Source organism: Drosophila teissieri, chromosome 3L (assembly GCF_016746235.2).
Source record: "Drosophila teissieri strain GT53w chromosome 3L, Prin_Dtei_1.1, whole genome shotgun sequence".
NCBI classification, from domain to species: domain Eukaryota; kingdom Metazoa; phylum Arthropoda; class Insecta; order Diptera; family Drosophilidae; genus Drosophila; species Drosophila teissieri.
Window position 1 is genome coordinate 14,223,227 of NC_053031.1, and position 20,811 is coordinate 14,244,037.

General features: G+C 42.2%; 3 protein-coding genes across 8 annotated transcripts; 2 read left to right on the top strand and 1 right to left on the bottom strand.

Annotated features, from left to right (window-relative positions):
• The first annotated feature begins 11 nt into the window (after positions 1-11).
• On the top strand, positions 12-1,196 carry LOC122618326 (RNA exonuclease 4). The gene has a single exon (XM_043794688.1). The coding sequence runs from the start codon at positions 280-282 to the stop codon at positions 1,144-1,146; it is 867 nt and encodes a 288-aa protein (XP_043650623.1). The 5' UTR covers positions 12-279; the 3' UTR covers positions 1,147-1,196.
• On the bottom strand, positions 1,189-2,872 carry LOC122618327 (M-phase-specific PLK1-interacting protein). The gene has a single exon (XM_043794690.1). It carries the CDS (start codon positions 1,999-2,001, stop codon positions 1,543-1,545), a length of 459 nt encoding a protein of 152 aa, XP_043650625.1. The 5' UTR covers positions 2,002-2,872; the 3' UTR covers positions 1,189-1,542.
• Positions 2,736-19,850, top strand: LOC122618323 (formin-like protein). 6 transcript variants are annotated; one of them, XM_043794685.1, is made up of 9 exons: positions 2,736-3,342; positions 10,473-10,556; positions 13,999-14,085; positions 14,545-16,233; positions 16,293-16,506; positions 16,569-16,861; positions 17,145-17,699; positions 17,761-17,880; positions 18,854-19,850. In XM_043794685.1, exons 1-9 carry the CDS (start codon positions 3,067-3,069, stop codon positions 19,094-19,096), a joined length of 3,561 nt encoding a protein of 1,186 aa, XP_043650620.1. In that variant the 5' UTR covers positions 2,736-3,066; the 3' UTR covers positions 19,097-19,850. The 6 variants fall into 6 exon arrangements, with proteins under 6 accessions (XP_043650620.1, XP_043650621.1, XP_043650615.1 ...); XM_043794686.1 differs by having other exon boundaries at positions 14,572-16,233; XM_043794680.1 differs by having other exon boundaries at positions 2,926-3,342; positions 18,884-19,850.
• Positions 19,851-20,811: the final 961 nt, after the last annotated feature.

Genomic DNA, 20,811 nt, shown 5'->3' on the forward strand with positions numbered 1-20,811 from the left:
TAAAAACTGTATATGTATAACAATTTGTACGATCATTTTTGTTCGAGTGATCAATACACATATTATTGGACGCGTTCACAGGCAACTTATTGCGTGATTGCTTCTACCTGCTGAACGCACCCATTGACACTGTTTAAATACCAAAAGCCCGTCAACAGTAATATCTCAACAACGTAAAGCGGTCACATTGGTCGGTGTTTCTAAAATAAAATAACACATTTTAGTTTGAAATCGTGCAAACCTGGTCATTTATTTGGAATATATAGATGCCCTGACGCCATGTCCGCTACGCAACGCCAGAAGCAGTTCGACTTGAACCGCAGTCGTGCGAATAACTTGGCCAGCAGCAGCAGCGGCACGGGAAACAACAACACCACTGGCAGCACGAAAAATGTGGTTTCCCCGCAACACAATCAACGCAAACTACAAACCTCCATGGAGCGCCTGCAGGTGCAACAGCCGAACACAAGTCGCCGGGCAGCCGGTTCCAACTGGACAGCCGCTGCTGGCGGAGGAGCAGCAGCAGCTGGAAGTGAAAACCAGGATGCCAAGGCTGCGGAGTCAGCACCACTGTCCAAATCGGCACGCATGCGCATAAAAAAGAAGGCACACCGCAATCGCTATTTGGCCATGGACTGCGAGATGGTGGGCGTGGGATACAACGGGCAGGACGACATGCTGGCACGCGTGTCCATCGTGAACCGCGTGGGACATGTGCTGCTGGACAAGTATGTGAAGCCGCGAATGGAGGTCACTGACTACCGCACCAGCGTATCCGGCATTCGGCCGCAGGACATCGCGAACGGTGAGGAATTTGCCGCCGTGCAGAATGAAGTGGTGAAGCTGCTACACGGTCGCATTCTCGTGGGACACGCCCTGGGCAACGATCTTGCCGTACTGAGCATCCGCCATCCGTTCCATGATGTCCGTGATACGTCGCGTTATAAGCCGCTGTGCAAACTCGTCTCTAATGCCCACACGCCAAGCCTAAAGCGCCTGACTATGGCCGTTCTGGGTCAGGAGATCCAAACGGGCGAGCACAATTCCGTGGAGGATGCACGCTCCGCCATGGGTATCTACAATCGGGTTGCCGGCGACTGGGAAAAGTACCTGGAGAAGAAGCGGCATCAGCAGCAGCACTATTAGCACTTCCCGCTCACTTTGGGAGCCCCTTTACACTCAGGGGAATACGGTAGTCTTAAGTTTATTAGTGTATACACGGGTTCCATTTACGTGGAACTGTTGCTTAGTTGTATAAAATGTTACAACCTAACCCGTAGTTCTTTCTTGAAGGTGTCGCAGTGGGTTTCAACTCGGGGAGTACTACTCAAAAGCAGGCTACCTCATGATTCTTGAGCCATTTAGCTAACACACTTGATTGAAATTTGTTGTCTTCATATTTCTTAGAAAGGCATAACAGGTGTATGTTAACTTAAACTCTTATTTCGCTTTTGAGGAGATTATCATACAGGGATTAACCAAAATTATCTCTGCTAGCGCTTAGTCTTATATTATACACTTTATCTTTAGTATGAAACAGGCCTAAGTAGTCGCTACCTCTTTCGGTGCAGTTTGGCTAGTGCTGGGGCCGTGTATGGCCTCATGGCGTTCCATTAGCTCCCGCCAAGGATCCTCCAGCATGGAGGGATGGAAGTACTGGCCGTTGGAGCTGCCGCTCTGGTTGTGCTCCCTGTTCTGGTGGTGCCTCGGATTCTGATCCCAGTACTGTTGGTTCCTGCGTGGGAAGTTGCCGCCGCGTCCGAAGTTCCTGCCCTGCCCGTAGGGCCGATGCCGTTGCGGCTCCTGTGGAGATTTGTTCTGGTAGAAATGCGGAACATTTTGCTGGCCCTGTTTGTCTTCGTAGAAGCCAAAGTTTGGATTTTGTGGCTTCTGCTGGCCACCGAATTGCTGGGATCTGTAGTCTGCGGACTGCGATGGATACTGGCCGCCTTGTGGGCAGTAGGGCGGCAGGTTGTTATAGTTCTTGCGAGGTGTGCTCATGGCTATCAATCGTAACAGTCAATTCAAGCCAATATTGGCATATTTTTTTGGATCTCAAATGTAAAACAAATGTTTTCTTATTTAAAGTGTGACCGTTTGCAATTGCCTCAAATTTACCATATAATGTAAATCAACTGGTTTCAGACCTGGCTAAGCGCAGTTCCCGGCACATTTAGGGTGTTTTCCCGCAAGTGTTCGGTTTTCGTGCGCAGACTCAGCACGGTCACACTGTCCGGAATATTCGTGTAGCGCGGTTGTCGTGCGGTCGGTCGGCAAAATAAAGTGCATTTAACTGCAGTTGCTCTCGGTTCCCACACTCCTCGCCCACAGACCGAGTCGAATGCGGTATGTAAGGCAAATTGTAAGCAATTCGCACGCCCCTCGATCGGAAAAACCAGCAAATAAAGCACAAGAGGCGTCGCCTGCCGCAGGAGCCTTTCATCGAAATCTGGTCCTTTGTCTGTGTTTGTGTGCCTGCATCCGTGTCTCGCCGTAGGTGTGTGCGTGTTTGTGTGTTTGTGTGTGTGCTGGTGGCAGTGTGTTTGTGTGAGTGCCGCCGTTGCACCACCAGCAACAACAACAACAGCAGCAGCAGCAGCAACAAATTGTGTTTTTGCTTACATTGTCAGAAAGAAGTAAATTATATTCTAAAAATTTTGGCACCCAGCACTTTACACTTTCTCAAACCAAAAAAAAAATAAATAAAAAAAAAAGCAAAAAAAAAAATAAGAAAAAACACGCCCGGAAAATAATCACTTTCGATTGGCCAGTTGTTCTGAGCGTTCGATAGCAGAGAAACAGGCAGCAGCCGCTTTGGATATCTTCAACGGAATCAAAGAGCAACTTTCAAGTTGCCCGGAACGCACCCGTGCCCTTTGCCGGACTGTATGGGGTACCCTCTCGCTGTCCCTTAGCACAGCGCTCCAAGCGGCGACCATCGAGGACGCCATCGGCGGCGGCGGATCCGGATCCCGGGGATTACAGGATCCAGGGGGAGGCGGCGGAGGAGGAGGAGGCGGCTCCGTCTCCGGCTCGTGCTCGGGCTCGGGTCGCTTTGCCACCATAATGGGCGCAGTCAAATCGCGAACCATCACCAGCGCCGATGTGGACGCCGATGAGCAGCTGCAGCATCCCCATCCGCATGCGCACCACCACTCGATGCGCAATGGCCACCAGCACAACGGTTCCATCTCCAGCGGCACGCTGCAGAAACAGGATCTGCGCTACGACATCGGCTGCAGCTCCCAGTACCAGCACGTCCGGCAGCCGAGCTTGCGGAGCCGGAGCCAGCAACCCATGCCCACCACGGATGAGCTGGACCGGCGATTCGCCAAAGTGCTGGTAAGTTGATCCCAATTACTCGACTTATGCATATAAGAACTAATTTATATTTTACGTCCAACTAAATTTATTTAAATTTTACAAAAGTTTGAGTACTAATATTTATTACGGGTGTTAACAGTCATATTTTTACTCCTTTACCATTCCAATCCTAAATGACAAAGTTTCAAAGAAATATTTCAACATGAATAATTCTGGGTTACACGAAGTAACACAAAGATAATTTTAAAGATCTAAAAAATGTGTGCATTTAAGACTGAAACATATCTGCAACCTTAAAGTTGCACAGTTTACTACCCATAAATAATTATATACAATTATAAATACCTTGTAGATGTTCCTTTATTTATGAGCTCATAATCTTAGTAATATAACCAAAATACCCACATTCATTTATGGACTAATTTTTAAAAACTAGCAATACATTTCTATAAAGCGTTGCATAGTTTTTGGCAAATAAAGTTCCTTTTTTTATTAGCTTACAATTTCCTTTCATATATTTTGTATAACATTTAAGATTAAAATACATTTCTATTTACATATCTACGAATAATCTATTTTGGGATCGACAAATAAATTTAAATAAATAAATTGAACTGCGTAAATGGTTCTTGAATACAAATCCATTCAAGTAGAGAACTCATGTTCTCGGTGTTAAGCTTTTATATTCGAATCGTTGATATTTTTTAATTCACTAGAAGAAATGTTTGTTTATATTCAAAAATTCCATTTGGGAGATTCAGTTTGCTTAGCGAATGTAGTAGCTGGTATATAGAAGCTTAAGGATTGGCTTCCTGCCCCAGCCCATTTTTTTCCGCCCTCGCATTTGTTGCATGTGATTGATGACCTCATCGAGTGTGCGGCGACTTGTTCGCTTGAATTTTTGTCAGCCACACACAAACACACACACACATGTGCGAACGCGAGTGTTCGCTGGTGTTCGTGAGTATCTCTGAGTTTGTATCTGCGCCTCTCCCCAGTTCAACTCGATTCAGTCCCGTTCTGTTCTCCGCTCCGGCTTGCACAACTCCCCAAGCAGGGCACAGTGGACTGGGGTCTGAATGGAAACCACCATACATACATATATGTGCTGAGCAACTTAGCTAATCCCTTGTTTTAAATTGCATTCATAATATCACGTTGCAACGAATTATTCATAATATCATATTGCATTCAAGTATCGATAAGGAAGTAAGGGTCAACCTGCTTTATGCTTCTGGTATCGTTAGAAGTAAAGGAATTGAACTAATTCGAAGTCAAACTTATAATACTCCCACCACTGTTCTAAAGGCGTGTGCCTGTCATTGGAATTCGTTTGTCATCCCACTAGGCGGTTTTTTTCTGCGAACAAGGCTGCGTAATTAAGATTTTACGAGTGAACATATTGCCAAAAATAAAATAAGCCGAGAATATAGCCAAAGAGCAGAGCTCTCAGCGCTGGCCGTCATAAAAGCGTAACGGATAGAGTGACCCACAGCCGCCATTTGATTCGCCTCCAACGTTAGCCCTCGAAAAAGCCACTCCAATTCGGCATGCTAATGGCAATTAAAGCGAATTGATCGATTGTCGCCCTCTCTGTCGCTCCCGAGTCACTCTCGCTGACTCACTGGACCCACTGGACGCACTGGTACCGCCGGCATATGGGTCCGCTCGCCTGCCCTCCTTTTCTCGCACTCTGCGCTGTATGCCGAAGCTGCTGGATGCGATGGGATGTGATGGGATGGCTTCGAGATCGCGGCTTATCTCTCTGCCGAGCAAAAGGGGAACAAACGGGGATGGCGAGGGCAGAACTCTTTATTTATATGGCGCAGCTTGAGCTCTCAGTTATCGGCAGTCAGTCAGTCCAGTCCAGTCCAGTCAGTAATACTCGTATGAGAAATGCTCCGCCAACGGGTTTCCCACTTATCTGCTCATTTTTGGCATTATGCCCATTCTCAAGATCTTTTGTTTTGATCTCAAGGTTGTAAATACTGTCCTGAGCATATGAAATACTGCTTAAAAATTCAATATTTATTAGCGGATTTTCTTAATAAATTAATAAGATCAAATACTTGGCACCTATTTTCATGGTAATCACACCATTTCTCGACTTCTTTTTCGCACTGTATGATCTCATGGTTGTAACTTCTTTCGTGCGCATCTCGATAAGGAAGCACGTTTTTATTACTCTTATGCCATTTTTGGGGACACAAAATATTGATTCGTTTATCAAAGCCATTAAGAATTAAAGGAATGGGTTCGCTTTATCCCTAAAATAAAAAGAATTGGTTTAATACTGAACTTGAGCCAAGGAAGTAAATATGGTATGGAACTTTATATTTTAAAATGTTTTAAATATAACTTACCATAACGTTTTAGGTTGTAAATAAGATTGTTTTTGAATGCAATAGACATAGTAAAATCTTTTAAACAATTGTTATCGCAGACATAAAAGGTTCCCAATATACCACTGTGTCAGTATAGATTATTAGATGTATCTGTATAGATTATCACTTTCGATATTCCTGTTAAACCACCTAACCTAAAATAAACCCCAATGCCCATTCCGTTGTCAATTTCTAATCCAATATATGATAATTCAAGGGTATTCCGGATATCGACAGACCTTAGATAGCATTTGCTATTCTGGGTCTATTGTTTGTTCAAAATTCATTGCCTTCTTTTCGCACTCAAAGTGTGTGTTTTCGTCTGTTTACCTATGGCTGTTATGTTTTTCATTTTTCGCCCCTCGATATTGTGTTTGTTTGCCATTTCAGTGGCATTGTGAAGGTGCTGGAACTGCTGGAGGTGCTGGAGGTGGCCTCGCCCTTGCCTTGTGTCTCCGGCTTGCCTTAATTCGTGTTTACCTTAATTTAGGCAAAAGTGCTGCTCGCTGGCCCATTGCCACTGAAGGGGACTTGACTTGACTTGACTGGACGGACCGGAGACTGGCAGATCCAATGCGCCAATGTCCGTGCAGTCGGCTTCCGAACGACAGCAATTGTTGTTTGTCTGATTCATAGTTTAAAAATAACAACAATCCGACAATGTGGCCGCTAATAATTCGCCTTTGGCTGGATCTAATCAGACGCAGTTGCTGCATGTGTTTCCGGTTAAATTACAGTTCTGTCGATGTTTTGCAATTTAGTTCTTACATTTTTTGAATCCAGCCTCTTTAAGATCTGGCTTTTGGGTTTATTGAACTCTTAAGATGGAGGCTATGCAGTGCAACTGTTATAAATTAACTTAATTTCGTTTAATATTTTATATTTAATATTTTTGTTGTGATAGTATGCAATTATAAATAAGTATTATGAATTATACAAATAACTCATTTAGTTGGTAGATTGTTTGGCTACAAAGTTTAAAAAAGCAGTTATGAGTTTATGTATGTACATATAAAACATATGCAATATTCCTTTTGGTTTATAATACGCCCGATTCCAGCTGTGATATTTATTGTACTTCTTCTGGTTACATACATACATATGTATGAATACCACAGAGGCAACAGTTTAACTGTGTTTGTTTACTAATTCACTTTAATTGCATTAAAATTGGCATCAGGCCAATAAAATCTCCATAGTCTATTCAATGGAAAGTAAAAGTGTATTTATTGCAGCCCCAGAGAGCCGGCTGCAAATACAAATGAATAAAAACGTTAATGTGATTGCATTATTGAAAGTTTTGACTTTCAAGAGACTTATCTTGCGGTTTATGTTGTGGGTGTCATTATTCACATAAATTGACATAAATATAGTGAGACAGAGAGACACAAAGACTAAACCGCATCAAATCCTCATCCCCGATCGCTTACCAGCTTTCTCAAGCTAGCCAACTTTCACTCGCTTTAACATCGTTGCCCAAGAGTCTTGGGCCTAGAATCAATATCTATAAACAATTGCCTGCAGGGGCGTAGTTAAGGTGAGGTGATTCAGGGTAAGCCGCCTCTCCTAATGACTTCGCCAATGGCTGACAAACCGCAAGGCAGTGAACCACAGAAGTTATTGTTGTTAAAATTGTTAAGCAATCTTGGCCCATGCGAGGGCAGGTTTCATTGTTTCAGGCCTTAGTTTTCCTTTTTCGTATAGTAGAAGGGTATGCTGTATTTAATAAGTATTTTGTTTTAAACTTTACGCGATCTCTAATGGCAGCCCTGGATGCATTCAATGGCCATATATTCATGGCTTTGCTTAACGCATTGTCCATTTGGATTTTCTTTATCTGTCGGACTCTGCAGAAAAAATGAGGCTTCCACATTATGTGAACCCCTTTATCTGCCTCGTAGGGCAAACATAACATAAGTTTATCTTTGCTGTTCACTTCCTTTGCGGTCGGCAAAAAAAGAGCATAGCGAAAAAACCAAACCCACTAATGATAAAAACATAGACCATCTGTTTTTTTTGCGGAAAAGAGTGGATAAATCATAATCGACTTCAGAGTTCATGGGAATCTAATGCAAGATAGTTAAGTTATTCAAAGGAAATCTGTTGATTAGGTAGATCTGAAATTATTCTAAGGGATAACAGCTCGGGCCGGAAACTGAAGAAAATGATTAGTCAGAGTCTCCTGAGCAGTCTTTATCGGTAAACAAGTCATTGTGTTACGCACGTTCATTTAGAACATTTTCGCACTCGGTGTTTTTTATCGCCGAAGTTCTTAGAAGAAAGGAAACTGCGTCCGTTTGGCTTTTGAATCTTTTTAAGTATTCACAATACTTGTTTTAAAATGATATAATAGATTAACAGAAATAAATATTACGTGGTTGATTGACTCACTAAGCACACAATGTGCCTAGGTTTTTCCGATTCTGTTCATGACTCGCATGAAAACCAATTTATAAGAGCGCATGTGGTTTATTCTTAATATGATATGAAATGTACTTTAGGTTCAATTATTGGTCGGAAAACGAAATAAGACAAGTGAATAACATCTGCCTGTTACTCACAGCCTACAACTTTGATTCATTCAATGTCAGTCATACGCTCCTTGATTGTAGATCGAGCTGTATATTTCCAAATGAAATGTTACGAAATAGGTAACTGCTGGTCGAGGCACTCTGTTTGTTTCAACAGTACTACTTAGTCACTCACGAGTACCTTCTGTCCATCATTTTTATATGAAATTTGTTCTATAATAAATACCTCTGGAGCTTACTCATTTGGCATGAGCGTAGACAGTTGAAATTAAGTGGGGGTTGCGAGGCTTACAGTCCGTAGCCTCCCATTATGCACATACACACATATGTAGATAGAGGGACACAAAAATAAAACAAATTTAAAATGCGTATCCGGTATGCCGGTCAAGTAATTCATTATGTACAATGTACATACACCGTATTTACATACATCATGTCCAATTTATATAGTAAGTTTTCGCTTTCTGGCTTTCGGAGCCTGTCTGCCCTGGCATAAATATTGAAGAGAGCTCTCGTCTTTGTCACCTTGTTTATTATTCTCTCTCTTTTTATGCACTCTTTTATTTACTTATTTATTGTTTTGTTATTACGAAAAGCGCGTCGAGGCAAATCACTCAGTCTGATGGGCTCAGACCGTAACGGACAATGGACTGGGAGTGGAATCGATGCGGATGATGCGATGATGGAAGTTGGGGCCCAGTTGGGGCTCACCCATAACATTACAATTAATTAATCAATAAATTTTGCAATCATTCTCGCATTTACTCACATTCCTCCGCTTATGGGAAATATATTACATATACATATTAAGCAATGAGCACGTAGAAAAAAGTTAACAAAGCCTGAATTTAAGACAATTGTAATAATTGTTTAGCTTAATTAACACTGGGATAAACTGGCAAGCTCCATGTAAATTTGCAGTAATTGAATGAGAAAAACATTGAGCAGCAAGCAATTTATTATCATCAACTTGTGAGTAAAAACATCTTGGGCCTGAAAATAAACGAGGAAATTAATTTTAGCGTCTCAGAAAAGAGATTAAATGCGCACTGATACCACGTTATTTGTAGTTTTATTCTTGATAAAAGATGAGGTTAATACTTCATTAAAGCTGCTTAATAAGTTTAATATTTTTATGGTTTCAATGTCACATTTCAAAAACTTATTTTGAATTTATTCACTATTACAAACAAAGTTACAGAGAGATTTGTTTTGTAAATATTTTATTTGTTGTGTATCTATTTCCTTAAAAGTAGTTGATTAAATATGTTTTATGCTCAGGCATTAAATGCTTCCTCGAAATATGAGACGAGATATTTTTGACAGTTTTTGGGTCTACAAGTTATAATTTATTCTATTGATGACGTAGGGACAGAGATGAAAATCGGTTTCGTTCCCGTGCATTTCAACGCACCAAATACTTTCCTTTTATTCATTTTATTCCGATTGTACATCCGATATTGTGTGGGTATGCATTTTGCATTTATTTTCCCTAGCTCCCTCCATCTTCACCACACCCTTTTGCCGCCCTCATCCCATTATTGAGTGTGTGTATGTTTGTGTGTGTGTCTAATTAGAACTTCCAACTGCAGCTGCACCCATAAAAAAAAGGAGAAAAAGTGGAAAAATTAAATTGAAGTCACGTAAGCATATTTGCCGATTTCATTATGGTGCATTCCCTCCCGTTAAATTGTACATTTAACCATTTTACACAATCGTCTGCAGTCCAGCAGGTAAATTGGTACTGATTATTTGATTTTGCTTTATGGTTCAGTGAGCTGCAGCTCTAACCTGGAAATCATGTCTCTCGTGTTGGTCGGAAATATTTGTATTTAAATAATGCATGGTTATTACAAGTTTATTTATTTTCCATTCAAGCTGCTTCAAAGAGCCAATTCCTGACATCTCTGTGCGTAACTTTTCTTTTGTTTGTGGGCTCTTCTTTATGGTTTGGTGACTCTTCTGCAGTAATCTTTTAATCAACCATCAGCAGCTAAAGTACTTCAATATTTACATGAGCAAAGAAACAAAGGGGTCGCCACTCCAGAGATGCAAGACTGAGGACCCTAATGGGCCATGATACGCGGGGTATTTCGGGCTTTCCAATTGGCTGGGTGCTGCCATTTCCAGCTTTTACCATTTTACGAAAATATATCTCTGCTTTGGCATTTCTTTATCTCAGGATCAACTCTTACGAATTTCATTCTTGTCTTTTCATGTCTTTTGGCGACAGGCTTCGATGGACTTGCCACCGGATAAAGCAAAGTTGCTGCGGAACTACGATGACGAGAAGAAGTGGGACATGATATGCGATCAAGTGAGTAACAAATTGATTTACATACTAATAGTAATCTATGGTACTATTTATTTCCGATTTGAATTTGTTTCCAGTTTTTATAGGCTTTGCAATAAGTATGAATAATAATTATGAATAATAGTGTGTTTATCGTATTTTTGAGGGAATAAGCATTTTACTTAATCGTATTTTTTTGTGGCCTGACGAATTAATCATAATTGCAAAGATTAAATTTTTTATTTTTAATTTTTACACATTGCACATATTTTTTGTAGCTAAAACCACTTTGCTATCAACATCATAACTTCCTGCTGGCACTTCGCAGATTGTGAGCAGTTTCATTCCCAGTTGGACACTTTGGACCCATTCTTGGGCGCAGTTCAAAGAGGGGGTCTTGCTGATGCCGACACCTTGAGCACTGACCTTTAGGCGGCACAACTGTGGGGAGGGTCGAGTGGAGCAGGCGCCGCTCTAATTGAGCTCTACCAAATGGCTTTGCGCAATGGAATTTCAAAGGCGTTTATGCCTCGAGCAACTTTACGAAATTCTCTTTTAATTAGTTACTGCCAACTGGGTTGCTAACAGATCAAGCAGGTCGGCTCTTTATCTTGATATTGGAGTTAGACAAAAGCTATTGAGGTGACAATAATAGTAATCTGTTGTTCTTGAGGAATTAACTTCCTGGAAACACCATGAGTTTATCACAAACTTGTAGGCTTTACCATCTGTAACCAATATTGATCCTATTGACTTCTAAGTTGAATCACATTAATCATACGGTTTAATCATATTATCAGTATACCTTAACAAGCTCAACTTGTTGTATTTTTATCCGAGAGTCGTTCAACAGCAATTGCTGAACTGCCATAAATAAATTGTAGGACATGTGCTTAAATATATGTCGCTGTCTGTCTAGATAGATAACTATATATATATATATACATATATGTATAAAGCGACACAGCGTATCAGCTTGTCAATCATTAAATCATTATGCAGTGCGTGCTGTTTTGTGGCTCGCGCTTTTTGATGTATTTTTTTGCCGCTTGGCACAGCGGAGTCTTTAGTGATTTAAATTCGCTCGCTGAATCCGAAACACCAGAAAACATTTTGGCAATGAGAGCGACTCTAAATTGGTTTAGAATAGGGCAATAAATTGTATATGTATGTATTTGTATGTTATTTGCTATGTGGACAAAAATTCCAGTTTGCGTGTTATGTTGACTGCTGCTGTTTTTGGAATATGACGAAACTATTAACGTGTGTGCTAGAGCGTGCCTTTACTTTTTTTCGGTGGATTCTATCTATCTAACCATCCATCCATCCATCCATCCAACCAACCGAACAGCTATCTATCCATCTCACTTGCAACTGGGTCACTGAATTTTCAAGAGCTGCACCTAGGAAAATAACAACGGAAAACAACGGCGACGCCGAGCATAATATATTCGCCATGGGCATTTTGGTGGAGTAGCTCTCGAAAAAAAGATTCGAGGCAGGAATGCTCAACACTCTTCAGCACTCCGGTACTCCGGTACTCACGTCAAACATTTTCTGCCATACGATAAAATATCTTAAACACCCAACACGGTTTGCCGTTGTTGTTGGTGCTTTTATTCCTACGACTATTGTTGTTGTCCATGTCGTCGTCGGTCGCCGGTTCCTTAGCCGCCTGCATGCCTGCAACCCAGACCTGTTTTCCATAATTCAGGCCCACTGCACAGTGGGTAAATCAATGGAAAATTGATTGAAAAATGCTCTAGAAGTAAAATGAACAACGTGCTAAAGCGAGCTTTAAAAGTTATGCAATAGGAGACGGGCTCTAAAGTCCATAAATCAAACTAATATTAACAAAAATCTTTTAAGAAAGAACATACAGAACCTAGGCTGAGCTTCTGAAAATGTAGCTTTTTTCTGTATTGAACGTGATTATTGCACTATAATTCTATAATGACTTCGTATGAAAGGAAATTAAAGTATGATTCACGATCGTATAAAACGAACAATACATGTGTGTGTAAAGATAATTCAACTGAAGGAAGCCTAGTTGAATAGATTCACAAGTGGCAATTACGTTAAGGAGAAGGAATATGTTTTTAAAAAATAAATGTGCAAACATCCTTTATTGAGTTTATTAGCTGCATTTGCATGTCCCCAGTCCACAGTTCCACTCAAAGTTCGTCTAGTCATGAAACTGAATGAAAACGCAGCCCACTGACAGACGGACGGACAGGTCCGTTGGACAGGATGGTGGGATGATGGGATGGTGGAGGCGAAGCTAGCCACTCGAGGACGTGGAGAGCGGAGTGAGGAGTGAGCTGTGGTGAGGCCAATCCCATGGACTCGGTCCTCGCCACAACATCTTCCTGCCTCAGTTGCCCAGTTGCTCTTCGTGCTCACAGTGACAAAATGCAAATTATTATGACGGCGATAAGTTGCAGTTTTTAATCGTTGTAGCCGCTTGCAGCAGTTTACATATCCGTATTCGTGTACGTATAGTATACATATTGGAATATCTGTGCGCCTGTATGAATGCTGATATTTTTCCTCAGCTCTCTTCGACTGGGAAAAAGAATCAAACTGGTTTTTCTCTAGCTGCAGTTCGAACCCGAAGGCAAACGCAAACCCAGAAACCAAAACCAAAACCCACACATAGTTTAGGTTGTAGTCATGCGTTGGCTGTTGGTGCTGTTTTTGTGGCTTTTGGTGGCTGCCTTAGTTGTTGGCATAGTTAAACCAAACCCATAACAAAAAAACAACAAACAGACGCAGGCCAAAACAAGTATACCACGCTTCATGCTTAAAAATGTTTAGAGTTAGGCAAGCCATCGATGCTTATGTGTTCGGTGGGAGGGGGGAACCAAGACTCCACGATGCCAAGAGGGGATTCGATTGCGGTAACATAAACATCTACGAAAATATGCAGTTAAAGCACAGAGGGAAAAACAAAAGTAAAAGCCGCTAAGTCTCCGTCTAGTGTTAATGCATGTGGTATCGCTGACTATATACCCACCGATCCTCCTCCTCCAGTTGCCCGATCACTGGCAGTTCATTGAACAGCGACTTGGGCAACTCCAGCTCCGGCAGAGATGATTTCAGGGGCCATTAATGTGATAGAGGGAGCAATTAGCAATTAGGAAGCGAGTATAGTATTTCTGCTGTTAAAGCCTCAATATAACTGAAAACGATTGTAAAAGTGTTTTCAATAAATATAGTTGTTTGTACTTTAAACACCTTGCCTGACAAATCTACCTGTAGTACTTATAAAAACATGAGCTAACTTGGATCTTATCGTTTGACCTTTGTCACTTGTCAGTCAGTCGAGTAACATAAAGCAGTTAACATAAAGTTCAGTAGCTCAACAAGTTTTTCTATCAAGTGTCCGAGTGGCCACCTTTGCAAATATTCTTTAAAATTTCAGCTTTGTTGTGAAACTTTTAATAATTTTACATTATTTTTATAGGAAATGGTGCAGGCAAAGGATCCGCCCTCACATTACTTGAGTAAACTGCGCACATACTTGGACCCAAAGGCATCGAGGAGTCATCGGGTACGTTGAGTTCCTAATTCTACATCATTTCTAGTTTCCTATAGTAGTTTCTGTAGTGTGGTTTCTGGTTGTTAAACTCGAAATAGGTCAAATTATGTAACCGACTTCTTAATAAACTATTAGGCCAAGCTAATGAAAAACCAAAGTTAATAACCCTACTTAAAATCGAAATCTGTTGTTCCAATATTAATGTGTAAATTTCATTTCTCTACTCACAACACTGACAACACACCACGATCCACCATCCACGATTCCCACACACTCGTCTTTCCTGTTTCTTCCCATCTCTCTTTCTCTATTTGTTTGTCTACCTCCTGGCACCACCTGCACTATCCCTAATCGATCCTCGTCCTGGTCCACGCGCTGCTGACTCCATCAACTGCATCCTGTCGCCTGTTTCCGGCCTCCCGTCATCCTATCCTGTCTCCACTCTCTCTCTTTCTCTTTGTACACCTACAGCTTTATCTCTTCTACTTTCTTTGTCAGAAACGGAAAATGGTCGGCGAGTCCACGTCCACCCAGGTGCTCCGCGATCTGGAGATCTCGCTGCGCACGAACCACATCGAGTGGGTGAAGGAGTTCCTGGATGACACGAACCAGGGTCTGGACGCCCTGGTCGACTATCTCAGCTTCCGGCTGCAGATGATGCGGCACGAGCAGCGCCTTCAGGGTGTCCTTTGTGCCTCCGAGGAGCGACTGAATCTCACGAACGGCGGCGATGGCGGTGAGATAGTGATGGGAAACAGTAGTTCTGTTAGTCCTGGTGGAGCTGGTGGTCTACTGTCCCATGGCAACAGTGCGGGACATGGTCTGACCAATGGCACACTGGACTCTAGGCAGCAGCACACAATGTCCTATGGATTCCTACGACCCACCATTGCCGATGCCCTGGATAGTCCTAGTTTAAAGCGAAGGTCACGACATATTGCCAAATTAAACATGGGTGCTGCCACGGACGACATCCATGTGTCCATTATGTGCCTGCGAGCGATCATGAACAACAAGTATGGGTTCAACATGGTCATCCAGCACCGCGAGGCCATCAACTGCATTGCCTTGAGTCTTATCCACAAATCGCTGAGGACGAAAGCCCTGGTCCTGGAGCTGCTGGCAGCCATCTGCCTGGTAAAGGGCGGACACGAGATCATTTTGGGTTCGTTCGATAACTTCAAGGATGTGTGCCAAGAGAAGCGACGCTTCCAAACCCTCATGGAGTACTTCATGAACTTCGAGGCCTTTAACATCGATTTCATGGTTGCCTGCATGCAGTTCATGAACATAGTTGTCCACTCGGTGGAGGACATGAACTACAGGGTCCACTTGCAGTACGAGTTCACGGCCCTGGGCCTGGATAAGTATCTGGAGCGAATTCGTCTGACAGAGTCGGAGGAGCTGAAGGTACAGATATCAGCCTATTTGGACAACGTTTTCGATGTGGCTGCCTTGATGGAAGACTCCGAGACAAAAACTTCGGCACTGGAGCGAGTTCAGGAGCTTGAGGATCAACTTGAGCGAGAAATAGATCGTAATTCAGAGTTCCTCTATAAGTATGCGGAATTGGAGTCCGAGAGTCTGACGTTGAAGACGGAACGCGAGCAGCTGGGTATTATTCGCCAGAAGCTGGAGGAGGAACTTACGGTGATGCAGCGTATGCTGCAGCACAACGAGCAGGAATTGAAGAAGCGCGACACACTGCTGCACACAAAGAACATGGAGCTGCAGACGCTTACGCGTTCCTTGCCACGCTCCGCCTCCAGCGGGGATGGTTCTCTGGCGAATGGTGGCCTCATGGCTGGTACCACTTCGGGGGCAGCCTCACTTACTTTGCCACCACCTCCACCGCCGATACCCGCCTCGCCTACTGCAAGTTCAGCTGCTCCTCCTCCACCTCCGCCGCCAGCACCACCGGCTCCACCACCGCCGCCAATGATGCCGGGCTTCAGTCCGCTGGGCAGTCCGAGCGGCAGCCTCACCTCGACAGCGCCATCGCCGCCACATGCCCCGCCCATGATGAGCTCCTTCCAACCGCCACCGCCTCCAGTAGCCGGCTTTATGCCCGCTCCCGATGGCGCCATGACCATCAAGCGCAAGGTGCCCACCAAATACAAGTTGCCAACCTTGAACTGGATAGCACTAAAGCCTAATCAGGTAGCCACAGAGATATGCACTACATACTCTTCCATTTTACTAACTCTTCATTTGTTCAGGTACGTGGTACGATATTCAACGAGCTGGACGACGAGAAGATCTTCAAACAAATCGACTTCAACGAGTTTGAGGAACGATTCAAGATTGGCATCGGCGGCGCCTTGCGCAATGGTAGCAGTGGATCCGAGGTCGATGGGTCGCTGCAGTCCAGCAAACGCTTCAAGAGGCCCGACAATGTCTCGCTACTGGAGCACACGAGGTTAAGAAACATTGGTGAGTGCGCTGTGTTATCTTGTCTATTTTTGGATCAACTGACTTTTTTTTTATGCTCTCAGCAATCTCCCGTCGCAAGCTGGGTATGCCCATTGACGATGTCATCGCCGCCATCCATAGTCTGGACCTGAAGAAACTTTCTCTGGAGAACGTTGAGTTGTTGCAAAAGATGGTGCCCACGGATGCCGAGGTCAAGTCCTACAAGGAATACATCATCGAGCGCAAGGACCAGCAGCTGCTCACCGAAGAAGACAAGTTTATGCTGCAGTTGTCGCGTGTGGAGCGTATCTCGTCCAAGCTGGCCATCATGAACTACATGGGCAACTTTGTCGACAGCGTTCATCTCATTAGTCCGGTGAGGAAATATACATATTAGAGGCTTATTACAAAAGCAAGATATCTACGACTCGAGTAAATACAATATCGGTTTCTATGACTAATTGTTAAGTCATGTGTCAGCTGCTTTTCTATTCGTTTTGTTTATTTTGTTGGACAATAAGAAGAAAACCCATCTCTGTTTATAAAATTAGAAATCCGAATGTCAACATAATTGCACTTTGATCAGCAAGAAATTTGAGTACTTTATTATTGACATATTTTCGATTAATCCAATAAATATGTTATTTTCTTAATTCTAGCAAGTGCAATCGATAGCAGGAGCATCGAATTCTTTAAAACAATCGCGGAAATTCAAGGCGGTTTTGGAAATTGTCCTCGCGTTCGGCAACTATCTCAACAGCAATAAACGGGGACCAGCCTATGGCTTTAAGCTGCAATCGCTGGACACGCTGATCGATACAAAATCCACGGACAAGCGATCGTCGCTGCTGCACTATATTGTGGCCACCATACGGGCCAAGTTCCCGGAGCTGTTGAACTTCGAGAGCGAGCTGTATGGAACGGACAAGGCTGCATCGGTGGCACTGGAGAATGTGGTGGCCGATGTTCAGGAGCTAGAAAAGGGCATGGATCTGGTGCGCAAGGAGGCCGAGCTTAGAGTAAAGGGTGCCCAGACGCACATCCTGCGGGACTTCCTGAACAACAGCGAGGACAAGCTGAAGAAGATCAAGAGCGATCTGCGGCATGCACAGGAAGCCTTCAAGGAGTGCGTTGAATATTTTGGCGACTCCTCGCGGAATGCCGATGCGGCTGCTTTCTTTGCGTTGATCGTACGCTTCACACGTGCGTTTAAGGTGCGACTATATAAAATGATTCCTCATTACTCTACTAATGTGATGTCTTTGGTAATTCTAGCAACACGATCAGGAGAACGAGCAGCGTCTGCGCCTGGAAAAGGCCGCCGCGTTGGCCGCTTCCAAGAAAGAGAGCGATCAGGTGCTTATGCGCAACAAGGTTAACCAGAAGAAGCAACAGGTGAGTGGAGGCCATCGACCACGAAGAGCTAGCCAATAGGCACGCTATCGAAGGGTGGCCAAGTCCGTCTAAACGGTTCCATATGTCTAATCTCTATATGCACGTATCGTTTCAAACCTGATAACCTGTTATGATTTGTTTTGATCTCGTTTGATTTGATTCATGCAGCCAATACATTGTCTGCTCGACTTTGCCAATCAGCAACAGAAGCAGCTTGCCCAATCGTAGCATCCACCCACCGGCCACTTCCTCAATCTAAGCACGTTAACTTGGTTATTTGGTTGACTCACACAAATCACACCACACTCTGTCTAATACCCAACTGGGGACGGGAATTCGAGGGGGACTTGGTCTGTGCTCGTGCCCCAAATCCCCGCTAATCCATACCAAAAAAAAAAGTCGAAATCCTAGTTGTTGCTTCTTGTGGGCGACATGTGACGGGATTTGTTTTGTGTAAAGTTCCCACATTAGTGTAAGTCGCCTGGCTTGTCTCTCTACCTACCTGCTAACACTGTATTTGTCCAGACTAATCCTGCACTATTGTGTTACCTAATCTCCGCATAATTCCTCGACAAATCCAGTCTACATCGAGCATTTGATTTGACATGTGTACTTATTTAAATTTTGGCTTCGTGCCAGGACTTGCGCGCTGCCAAATTTATTTATTTTGGATATTATTTGAAAAATGTTCAAATTTTTAAATATAAATAATACATATTATAATAATATTATAATATATAAGTTCTTTACACGTTTTACCAAATAATAACAAAATAAAAATCTTTGGATTCCTAAAAAATTTGAAAAATTCTAATTCTAAAAATTGCACTACATAAAATGAATAACCTCTTAGTAATAAGTTTTTGTTCTTTGGTGATGGTTGACCTTATCTAATGCTTACCTGTTTATTTTTCTTTAATCCCAATCCGTGTTGGCCTCGCTTGCTCCACAAAAAAAAACGAAATGCAAACAGTTGCCCTCAAACGGCGCATTATCCTTGCAGGAAGCTGTCATTAACGAGCTGAAGAGCAAGGCGCACTCGGTGCGCGAGAAGAAGCTACTGCAGCAGGACGAGGTGTACAACGGAGCCCTGGAGGACATCCTGCTCGGCCTGAAGAGCGAGCCGTACCGGCGGGCGGATGCTGTGCGGCGGTCGCAGCGCCGGAGGATCGACAATAATCGTTTGTCGCGCACCCTGGAGGAAATGGATTGTTAGGACGAGGAGTTAGGAAACTAGAACGAGATCGAGTTCGACGCAATCGACGCAATCGACGCAATGACGACGACGGGGCAATGGCAACGAATCGAAAATCAAAATTCACACTGAAACCGAAACAAAAAGAGAACATTACAGATACTGCAATATGTGATTGGGCGATTAAATTGTTTTCGAGACACTCTTACACATACACAAACTCACATTCCCTTCCATTCAAATCCTTTTATTTTCGAATATTTTTCAATATATTTTTAAGTCAAGTCGAATATAACCGTATCTTAGAATCCCAATTCTCGACGGAATTTCTAGCAACGATAACCACAAGCACCACATCCATTCTGTGAATCTCGTCTTCAATTTTGAGAAACATTTTTATCGCCAAAATTTTGTTTTAAAAAACGCATTTTAATTTGATTGCTTAGAGCTTAAGTTGAACTTGAAAATTCGAATGGTGTATTTATCAAATTTATTATTGTTAAATAATGATTTAACTTTTACCCTGTGTACATACATATACCTACATATATATCTAATTATATATGTGCTATTTAATTGTATTTTTTAAATTTACGTTTTAACCAAATACGAAATACTTGCTGCATCCATCCGAGATGGCAAATCCGCATGAATATGGAGAGCCTACGTAACTCCGAATTTTAATTAATTGTATTAAAATAGTAAGTCATATAAGCAGTGAATTGTATGAGAAGAGAGTAAAATGCATTAAACTTTTGTATATTTTTCTATTTAATCGATTATTTATGTTGTTATTTTTTCACTCCGCACACACAGCCAGCAACAAAAGTCCAAACAAACGCCAAAATATTGCATGCCAGAGGAAATCATTTTTAGAATATTTTACACTCAATGAACTACACATTTTATAAAATTTTATTAAAATTTTGATACAAAGGTTATATTAACTATATTACAAAATATTCCATTTATAAGCCAATTTATTCTCACGAACAACAACAAGTTGACGAAGACTGATATAAAGCAGTTTACTATAAAGCAGCAGAACATTACACGCAATTTAAACTGAAAAGCTTTTGTAATCTCTTTTGGATAGTGTCTTCTCGCGATATACGGATACTTATAGTAGATATATATTTATAAAATGCAATAACGAATTTAGTTGAACTATAAGCACATTTTTATTGTATTTAAATATTTACAAGTGCCATCGGCATCCTTATGCATATCCTTTCAATATCTTCTCCTGTTTAATTTGCCAAAAGAAGGAAATAGCGCAAGTGAAGATAAGTTTGCAGTTTTTTAATGCAAACACACACGATTAGCACGCTCTGCATTGTTAGTTCTTAAATATTGTGTTATTTAATTTGATAAGACGCCAGCATGGTATACGAGGAGCGAAAGAGATGGAAAATCGATATATTAAATATAAAATGCCGGATCTTTTGTACACATTTACACGACTATATTGAACACTCGAACTATTTTAAATAAAATATTATTAACCCAATAAATTAGCCAAAACAAAATTGTGTTTTCTTTTTCGAACGTAACTGATTGATTGCAAATTTCTATAATGATAGTTGTCTTTCAAATGTTAATAAGATTTTAATAAGCTTTTTAAAATCTGATCTCACTTGAATTTGAGTAAATGTTATGGTAACGTTTTTGTATTTTGCTGCTGGGAACAGTTGTGAGGGGGCCCATCTCTAATCAGCTGTCTCACCTGTTGCAAG

What these genes read in the sequence shown, in the direction of transcription:
- LOC122618326 (XM_043794688.1), top strand. Translation starts at nt 280, where the DNA reads ATGTCCGCTACGCAACGCCAGAAGCAGTTCGACTTGAACCGCAGTCGT.
- LOC122618327 (XM_043794690.1), bottom strand. Translation starts at nt 2,001, where the DNA reads ATGAGCACACCTCGCAAGAACTATAACAACCTGCCGCCCTACTGCCCA.
- LOC122618323 (XM_043794685.1), top strand. Translation starts at nt 3,067, where the DNA reads ATGGGCGCAGTCAAATCGCGAACCATCACCAGCGCCGATGTGGACGCC. An exon ending in CACGAGGTTAAGAAACATTG is followed by an intron (nt 16,507 to 16,568) that starts GTGAGTGCGCTG and finishes TTATGCTCTCAG; the next exon opens with CAATCTCCCGTCGCAAGCTG. An exon ending in GCTTCACACGTGCGTTTAAG is followed by an intron (nt 17,700 to 17,760) that starts GTGCGACTATAT and finishes TGGTAATTCTAG; the next exon opens with CAACACGATCAGGAGAACGA.